Genomic DNA, 9,841 nt, shown 5'->3' with positions numbered 1-9,841 from the left:
GAGAGGACTGCAGGCAGTGGTGGGTGTGGAGGTGGCCCCCCACACAGCGGGTGCCTGACGAAGTGCCCAGGTGGCGCCTATTTCATGCCGCTGCGCAGCACCTGGTTGGCCGCGATGAGCATGACGCTAATGATGAAGGCGATGGCGAAGGCGCAAATCAGACTCTTGCGCACACACGTCTGGCGGATCTGCTGGTTGGAGCAGGCTGTGGCCGCCCACCAGGGAGCACCAGAGAGAGACAGAAGGGGACAGCGGAGCGCTGGAATCAGGAGCCGCCTGCACTTCTGCACATGGGCTGTCCCCCGGGGTGCACGGGGACACTAGGCTTGGGGCAGGCAAGGAGGGCCCAGCCCCCGTCTGCGATCCCCTGGTTCCTCCCCTGCTCAAGCAGTTGGCCCTCCCGGGGGGGTCCCAGGGATCAGTCACTCACTCTCCACGTCCACGGGGCACTCCTCAGCCGTGCCCAGGTGGCTCTCCTCCTCGGTCATGATAATGTTCTCGATGTCCTTCATGGACAGGTGCTCACAGAAGGTGTCATAGAGCAGCCGCTTCAACTCGTCCACCGTCAGCTTCTGCATGTCGCACTTGGGTTGGGGGAGACACAGTGCTCTGGCCACCCCCACCGGCACAGTACTCGCCCTGCACCTGCAGCTACTCAAGCCAGCGACAGGCCTCCGGAAGCCACTCGCTCCGTTCCTCGAAAGCTTGGCCAACACCAGCCTCCCCCAGCGAGCCCATGGCCCTCTGAGAGACGAGACGTCCAGTGGGTCATCCCCCCTTTACAGACTGGGCCTGGCTATTCACTCGCCCCAGTACAGCTCTCCACAGTGTACACAGCCCTGGGGCCCAACAAGCCATGGCGTACCTTCCAGAAGACGGTGTCAAAGTCAGTGCCCAGGAACCTCTCTGGGATCCCCGAGGTGGAGAGCTTGGGTCCCAGGAGGGTGACAAACTCCTCAAAGTCCACTTGGCCATCACCTACAGTGGGCACAGGTCCAATCAGCAGGGTCGATCTGCAACTGGGCAGGGTCCTGGCCCATCTTGGGCCACTGTATAACCTCAGGCACGTCCCCTCCCTCTCTGAGCCTTGAGTGAATTTCAGGGGCACCAGGCATGTGCCATGCTCCAGGCTGACAGTGACGCCACCAAGTGTGATGAGGCCCCACCGACAGGTGGAGGTGGAGTGCAGCAGGTGGGCACTGAGCATGTGGGGGACCCGCACATTTCCCTTAGAACCCTCCATGGCTTCCCAGCATTCTGCTGCCGTCTCAGAGCAGGTGTGGGGCCTAACGTCCCTACCGCACAGACAGGAAACAGCTCAGGAGGGGAGATGAGCTGTCCAGGCTGCCACCTGCTCCCTGGGTGGAGAGGAGACGGGCACGGGGCTGAGTGGAGGGTACTGGGCATCACTGGTCCTTCTTTGGAGTTTTTCCCTAATAAAATGCCAGGCAGCAAATACAACTGTTTTTTTCATTTTGGGTGGTGAGACCTGGGATAGTTACCATATCCTTCTTTCTTACTTTTTTGTACTTTAAAATTTTCTCAGAATACAGAGCAAGAGGGGCAAAGTTTCTGTGGCTCGGGCTGTCACACGCTGGCCTCGATTCTCCAGGCTGAGAAACTGGGCCAGACCTGGCTGCAAACTGGCATGGGCTTGGGGGTGGCTGGGATTGGGGGAGGAGAGGTCCCCAGTGGGCTCAGCCTCAGTGGCTCAGGCCCCAGACCTGGCCCTCCCACCCGATGAAAGATGAGGAAACAAGCAGGGGGCAACACTCACCATCCATGTCTAGCCGCTGGATGATAACTTCCAGCTCCACCTCGTTGGGCATGTAGCCCAGGGAGCGCATGGCCGTACCCAGCTCCTGCTTGGAGATAAAGCCATTGCCATCGCGGTCAAAGACTTTGAAGGCCTCTCGGATCTCTGTGGGGGAAGACACGCAGGTTGGGACTGCACTCCTGTTCCCAACACCCTGCTTCCCAGACCCCCAGGATCACCAAACTCACAGCCTGAGCCCAGCATTGAGAATCCACTAGAGCCTGCAGGTCTGGTAAAAAACAACTGGCAGATGGCCCAAGAGTCTGCCATAGGGCTGCATCTGGGAGCTCAGGGCAGAGCGGACAGCAGAGGTGTGCCCAGGCATGCGGCAGTGACGGGACCGTCCCCAGGGTCTCTGTCTCTGAGCTCCCGCGGCCTCTCCAGGATTACTCACAATGACCCTGTGTGGTGAGGACCATGGGTCCCACTGTGCAGGGGAGGACGCCAGGCAGCCGGTGGCCTCTGTGAGTTGCCAAAGGCTTCCCTGCCCACCCCACACTCCCAACCCCACTCTCCCTGGTCCCCATCCCTCGCTTCCTCCCCCGGCTCAGCTCTCAGCTTGTTAACACTGGCCAACACTCTAATGGCAGCCACGTGGGGCAGCTCTGCCCAGGCTAATGGGCTGATAGCTTAGCACAGACTGCTTTGGGAGCCCAAGGTTTGGGGGAAGACGGAGGCCTGATGGAAGGGCCCCAGCAAACCCGGCTGGCTCAGATGTGGGGGTTGCTCCCTCTGCCCCATTATATGGAGGGGGAGACAGGCCTGAAGATATGGGTGACTCAGGTGGGGAGCCTGGGAACCAGTAACCCAATGAATGACCTTGGGCCAGCCTCAGACTTACCCAACAGGAAAGTGGGCAGTCATGATGTCAGGATAAGGGTTTCACCAAGGACATCCAGGAATTATTGAGGATTCTAACCTCTCCCAGCAAACCTGTGCTCTCCCTCTGTTTCTCTGCCTGCTGTTCCTTCATTGTTAGCTCATGAAGGGCCCTAAGGAGCGCTTTCCTTTGAGGGAGAGTGAATTTGAATCCACTCAAACCCTCTGCTCCAGCTCCCTGGGGTCTCCTTGTTCAGTTCACCTGCCAGCCTCCTGGCCTTTGCCTGAGCTGTTTCTCTGAACAAGACTTTAGCAGGCAGAAGGGAGCTTGTGGAAGTAGAGACAGGTGAGATGTGCCCACTCTGCAGACCTGGAAAATGAGGCCCAAGGAGGCTAGGTGGCCAGCCCAGGGTCAGTGTAGAGTGAGGGCTATTTCTGGTGAGTGCAGGAGTTAGGCTGGCCTGGGCCTGGCCTTAGGGGTCTGTGAACCCTTAAACTGATTGTGGGATCCTGCACCTTGGAATCATTCCCTGGTCTTGCTGGTCCCATTATAGTCCAGAGTAGGTGGCCATGCGTCCCAGGCCACACAGCAAGATGGCTTGAGCTGAGGCCCCAAACTTCCCCAGGTGCTTCCCACCTGGTATCTGCACTCAAGGCTTAGGGGTTAGACTAGCTGACACACAGGCCAAGAAAGAGACAGCGGGCCACCCCTGAGTTGCCCCCAGACCCTCTGACTCTGGACCTTTCCTCTGCCCACGCCAGGCAGGACGTGAGAATCTCTAGGAAAGCACCTGGGATGGGCCATCTGGACTACCAGGCTCAGGGGCTTCTGAAATCTGAGGACTTCAGAAAAAACCCACTTAGAGTTTTCCTGGGCCATTGAGGAGTGGTGAGCTCCCCATCCCCAGAGGTGTGTAAGCAGAGGCCTGACAGTTATAGAGGCTGCTGAGGGGCTTCCAGTCATCCCCGAGTTTCTGGTAGAGATGAAGGCACTGACCATGCAACTAGGCACACTGCTGCCACCCCCACACACACACAGGTCTCTGGCTGGCATTGCTGCCTTCCGGACCCAGCCACAGGCTCTGCCCACTTCGGGTGTCCTAACTGCAGCCCTAGGAGCCCTTTCAGTCCTGTGGGCACCGGGGTGGCTCCAGCTCCAGGCCTTTGAACATGCGGCTCCGCTGCCTGGAATGTCCCTCCTTTACGACTGCACACTGTTCTACCCCCAGCTCCCAGCACGGACTCATCGCCTCCCTGGTACTCTGCACCCCAGGCTGACTCTGGTCCTCCTCTGGGCTCCCACAGACCCCACTCTTCCCCTATCCTTGCACTGATGACAGTGGATTGTGAAATACAAGTGCCATGAGAGCAGGGACCAGGTCGGTCTTGTTCATGGCTGTGTCCCCGTTACCTGGAACAGTGCCTGTCATTCAAGCATAAACATTTGCTATAGAAATGGTTAAACGAATGACTGAGCTGGGGAACCCACCCATCTGGCTCACACAGAGAAAGGAGCTAAGCAGAAGTTCGTGTGCCACTTGATCTGAGGTCATCATTCAGAGATGTTAAGGTGGGATGACAGGACCCCCAGTGGGGCTGCCGTGGTGGGTGCTGGCCCCTCTCACCCTGGCAGGGGCCAAGTGTGGCTCCCAGAGCCCAGAGCTGCTTCAATTGGACCCCCTGACCCCTTCTGGAAGCTCCAAGGAAACGCGCTGAGCTGGACCTGACCAAAGAGCAAGTGAATCTTGGGGTCTGTGGGCAGGCGACAGGCCCAGAGGTAGCCCATGGGCGCCATGACCATTTCTCAGCAGTACTAACCTCCCAAGACCACTAGATAAATCCAAAGACTGCTACGTCCACCTCCATGTGTCCCTTCAGCCACCTTCCCCAGCACACCCAGGTCACACCTCAGCCTGCCTCTGTGCCTTTGACTGTGCCAAGAGCCCTGCTCCAGCCCCAGCTGACTCCTGGGGCCAAATTCAGGGACCACCTTGTTGGCAAGAGAGTCAGCTCTAAGTCACACAGACTCAGGTTCAAATCCCAGCTCTCCTACATCCTGGTTAGATGACCTTGGGCTGGTGTTTGCTCACCGGTGCAATGGACCTGCGGGGATGACTAAACACGAGAATCAAGCATGTAAGTGCTCGGCGGCGCTGGTCTTGGCTCAGAGCGGGACACTGTAAATCAGAACATCACAACAGCAGAGCCGGAAGGAAAGAGGGGACAGGGTGAGCTCTGGACACCAGACCGGCCTTCCTGTTGGCTGGTGCCAGCCAGGACCTGGGGGCCTGGACTTGGAGTCTGGCTCTGCCGCTCAGCAGCTGAATGACCTGGACAAGGCAGTTCCCTCTCTGAGCCTCAAATGCCTGTCTGTGAAATGGGAATGTGACTTCTGCCCCCATCCCTGAGGGCTGGACCCTGCTGGGGGCTCCTTGAGGAGGACGGGTGTCCTGACTTCCCTGTTGCCACTGCCACCATCAGCACATCCCAGCTGGGTGCATTTCCCCGAAAGCCTTGCTCTGTTCCCGCCCCATGAGGCCGGGGGAAGCCTGCCGTACTCCATCTTGGCATGGGGACGCCTGGCCCAAGAAAGGGCTGGCAGCGCTTCAGGATTTCCAGGCCGACACTGTCCCCCACCTGCCACCTCCAGCTTGACACCCCTAATCCCCTCCCTCGCCTGTGGAGCTATGTCAGGGCCTGAGTCCCCAACAGGCCCCAAGGGACGCCAGCACTATCTCAGGGAGCACCTGGGCTGGAGGTCCCTGCGGGGGTTCGGCAGTGTCGTCCTGGCATTGGTCCCTTGCCTCACCACTTCAGCCTCCCTGAGTTTCTGGCCTGCACAGAGGCAGCGGCTGGGCTTGCAGGAAAGAGGGACAGGAAGGGGGACTCCCCTGCCCCTCATAGCCTGAATGCCCCTATTTGGCCATTCTCAATGCAGGCTCCAGTGGCCAACTGAGCAGGCCAGGTGCCAGCCCCAGAACCATATACTGGTGACTGTCTGGCTGGCTGGCTGTCTTCTTCCTCCTTCTCTGGCCAGAGAGGGCAAAACTGGGGTTTGCGGCCACCTCCATTCCCACACTCAGGTGCTCACATCACTGATGCCACTGGGGCCAGCCTCTGCTCCTGCAGGCCTGGGGGTCTCTGCTGGGTGTGTATTATACATTGGGGAGGAGGTACAGAGAGAATCTGGGAGAGCATCTCATGGGGAGTAGGTGGTCCCAAAGCCCAGCCACGTTTACCCTATCAACTGCCTCCCAGGCACAGGATCCCAGCTGCCTCTGCCGGATCTTCTGGCCCCTTCCACCCAGCCCCTCCCTCAGCCTGCCTTCGCACACCCTGCGTCCCTGCCTCGTGAACCTTTACTGATCCCTCTACACTCCAGGCCCTTACCCCTGCAAGGCCCCCCACTTTGACCTCCCCTGCTGCTGCATAGGGTCTCTGAACCCCCACTGCATGCCAGGACCCGTACTGAGAACTTACATTGAATCCTTGGTCACCAGCAGCCCTGGGGAGGGGCAATGCCAACCCCCTTTTACAGATGGAGAAACCAAGGCAAGAGAGGCAAATGATTGCCCAAGGTTACTCCATGAAATGAAGGTGCAGATGCTCTACCCCAGTGCTGCCTGGCTGGGAAGCCCTCCCCTTAACCCCAAGCTCTCCTCCCCCTCGGCCAGGAGATGGGCCTGGGCCTCCTCCCCCTCGGACTAACCACCCCCTGGATTTCTGCGTCAGGCACGTATTGTCTGCAGCATTTCATCCCAAGCTGCCAGGCTCCCTCTTCTCGGCACATGTGGCTCCCCCACTAATGGGCGTCCTCTCAGCAAAGGGCCTGGGTGTTACCCAGACTTCCCTGGGGCAGAAACACTAATGGGGCACTGGGGAGCTGGAGGGGGCGAGGGGATATCTGTGCCAGGAATGGTCACTCGATCCAAGCAGCCCTGGCATTCAGGGTTCACTGGGGCCTGCAGAGACTTGGTCTAGAAGACGGGCTTTCAGGGTGCCTGCAGCCAAGGAGATCCGTCACGGAGGACTTTTTGCCCTCCTCTGTAGCTGTCCGCGGGCCAGGAGATGGGCCTGGGCCACTGAGGCATCTGCTTGCTCCATGACCCCCACCTGCCCACCCCAAGGAGGGCCCTGCCCTTCAGATGCCCCATGTGCCAGGCCCCTCTGCTCCTCAGGGCCCAGGAGAAGGCGACGGGAGAGAAACAGGGAATGCATTTAGTGTGGCTGGTGACTAACGCTCCTGGGCTCCTGCCAGTGTGTCTGCCGGGCAGCCCAAGGGGAGCCTGCAGCCTCCTTGCCCCTGCACTGCCCATCCTGTGCCCCACTCATCCCTTTATCCTGAGTCCTCTCAGCTTCTCCCCTTCCTCGGGTCTGCATTTCAGGGCTGGGGGGTGGGGAGAGGTGGGACCCAGTTAGGCCAGAAGCAGGGCTGCCAGGGTCATGGTGGGGTGCTGGGAGCAAAAGGAGGGAATGAGGTAGGTGCTGCCTGTGGTTTGGGGACAATGTTAACCCCTGCCTGAGTAGCCAGGAGGAAGGAATGAATGACACTATGGAATGGGGCACTGGCAGGAGACTTGGGGTGGCCTAGGGCAGAAGGAACAACATTAGGGAACAGAGCCTATGCCTCATTCCCTGCCCTCTTAACTCCATCATACACCCTTTTTTCTTCCCAGGTCCTGGATGAGGCTCTGGTTCCTGGGTTTTGGCCCAGAAAGGGCAGGGGTTTGGATTTTGGAGTTCAAGGCCAGAGACCCGGCAGTAGCACCCATCCGTCTGTTCTGCCCACATCAAACACCAGACCCCATCTCCATGGCTCTCCAGGCTCGCTCCATGGCTCTCTTTGGGGGGATTTGGTGAGGAGCAGGTAGCTCATAGCCTGTGGCGCAGTGGGGAGGGATTAGCTGCCTTCTCCCTCTTGATGTTCCCCCTAACCCAGTCTGACTCCCCCTCCAGATCTGCCCCCTCCAGAGCTTGGGTATAAGGAAGGACCTCTCTCCACGCCTTCCCCTGTGCTTCCACCATCATCCCTGACTGCGCTGGTGGCTCAGCTGCATTCCCCCCCACCCCAGGCCCTGATGAGCCCCAGATCTCAGAGGCTCCTGGACCAACCATACCAAAAAAGAGGCCCAGCTTCTGGGTGATCTCAGCCTCTCACCCAACAGCAGACAAACAGATCCCAGGGGGCCAAGACTCCCACCAGCCCAAAGCCCCCAACTCCACTCCATATGGGTCCCCAGGAGATCTGGAGGGAAGCCTGAGCTCCTGCCCCCATTCCAGTAAGGAAAGGGCTCCCAGGTCCCAGGGGTCTCACTGTTCCCCAGAATCCTCCAACCTGCCCATGCCCTCTGCTCCAACCCATCTTCCCTAGCCCACTGCCTAAGGTCCCCAGCTCTCCATTCGTGTGCAAAGGCAGAGGGACTGGGGGTGGGGGCAGGTTTGGGTCTCTGCCTCTGTGCCTTTCCTTTCCAGGCTTGGCTACCACGACCAAGCCGCTGAATCTGGCCACTTGTTGTCGCCACCACCTCCCGGGCCGCCTTCGGGCGCTCTGGGCTGGGGGTCTCCGCGGGGCTGTGAGGAAGGGGCTAAGGCCGCGAGAAGGGATGGGGGCCAGCCCCGCAGGCGGCAGGAGCAGGGTAGTCGCCCTCTCCCCTTCTCCCGCTGCCCGAACAGATTGGATTTTAAAAGCGACACGAGCGGAATGTCAATGCGAGCGCAGAGCTGCTGGCGGGCGCCGCGGAGGGGATCCGGCCGCGTGGATGCTGGGGCCGGTAGGCGCAGGGGCGCAGCTCGGACCCCCAGCCCAACCTGCCGCGTTGCCGCACCGTCACCGCGGACTGCGCGGCCCCGTGACCCCGCTGCGGGACCCAGCAAGTTTCCGCAGCGCTAGGGACCAGGCGGGCAGGGGCAGGGCCAGCCCCCGCCTTGGCGACCCCCACCGCGGCGCCCAGCGGTGCGAGGGGTCCGGCCTGCCTGCGGCGGCTCGCTGGAGCCCACCCGGCCGCAGGCGCCTGCGGGCAGCCCCGCACCCTGCGCCCCTGGCCCGCGCTTCACCTGCGCGCACAGGTAGGGCCGGCGGGCGGGGGTCTCGGCGGCGCACTCACCCTCCAGTTCATCCTCAGGGATGTCCACGGGGCGCTGCTCCGACAGCAGGTTGGGCACGGTGTAGATGCCGCGGTACATCAACGCCGCCGTCACCGGGTGGAACGGCATCTTGGAGGCTCCGCGCCCGCCCGCCCGCCGCAAACTTTGAGGTCGGTGCTCATGGGCCGGCGGCGGCCCGGGGGGCGGCTGGGGCGGGTGGGGCGCGCGGCTGCGGAGGGCAGCCCGGCGGCGAGGCGCGTGGCACCCGTCCGGGGGCCTAGCGCCCCCGCGCCCCAGGCCGCGGGGCCATGCCGCCCCCTCCCTCGTCGGGCTCCCGGCCGGAGCCCCGCAGGGGTGGCGGGGGCGGCGCCACTCGGGCCTCTCCGCTGCGCCCGCTGCGCGCTGCGCCCGCTGCGCCCGCTCCTCGGTGCCCCGCGCGCTGAACGCCGCTCGCCGCCCGCCTGTCCGCTCGCCGGCGCGGCCCCCCGGCCCGCCGCTCCGGCTCCCGCCGCCTCCCCGCTCGCTCGCTCGCTCGCTCTGTGCCGCGCTGGCTGCGCTCCCCGCCTCCCCCGCCCGCCCCCTCCGCGCTCCCCGCCCCCCCCCCCGCCCGCCCCTTCCCGCCGCCGGCCCCTACGGGGCCTCTCCAAGCCCGCCGGGGGCTCCGGCTCCCCTTCGCCCCAGGTTCCCCTTTCCCCCGGCTGAGGATCACTCGCCCCCCACCCAAGTCCGCAACCACCAGGACCAAGGTGGGGGTGGCGCCCTTTCTTTCTGCTTCTTAGCCCCCCCACAACCCTCGAACTGAGAGCAGGGAACTGAGAACCAGAGACCTGGCAGTGAGGTGAGGTCGGCCCTAGGCGGCTGGGTCTTCGAGGAGAATCACACAGTGTTGGTGCCAGGAGAGGCTCCAAGGTGGGGAAACGGAGGCTAAGAGAGGAGGGCGTTGACCAAGGTCATGAGGCAGGGGCGGCAGGCAGGAGCTGGGCCAGGTCTGGGGTAGGCTCCCCTGTCCTGTAACTGGGACCTCCTAGCTGACCTTGACCCCCAAAGTAGAGCTCCCGTCCTGGCTCTTTCCCAAGCCTCCACCCCTCAGCCTGCAGAGAGGAAGCCAGGGTCTATCTCATG

General features: G+C 61.9%; 1 protein-coding gene across 1 annotated transcript; it reads right to left on the bottom strand.

Annotated features, from left to right (window-relative positions):
* Positions 1-64: 64 nt before the first annotated feature.
* Positions 65-9,241, bottom strand: CABP7 (calcium binding protein 7). Its single transcript, XM_081037504.1, has 5 exons — positions 8,740-9,241; positions 1,778-1,921; positions 866-978; positions 431-584; positions 65-205 (listed from the first exon to the last, which is right to left on the bottom strand). Exons 1-5 carry the CDS (start codon positions 8,846-8,848, stop codon positions 78-80), a joined length of 648 nt encoding a protein of 215 aa, XP_080893630.1. The 5' UTR covers positions 8,849-9,241; the 3' UTR covers positions 65-77.
* Positions 9,242-9,841: the final 600 nt, after the last annotated feature.

Source organism: Rhinolophus hipposideros (assembly GCF_964194185.1).
Source record: "Rhinolophus hipposideros genome assembly, chromosome: 24".
NCBI lineage: Eukaryota > Metazoa > Chordata > Mammalia > Chiroptera > Rhinolophidae > Rhinolophus > Rhinolophus hipposideros.
Note: the sequence above shows the minus strand (reverse complement) of the source record. Positions and strands in the feature narration are given on the sequence as shown.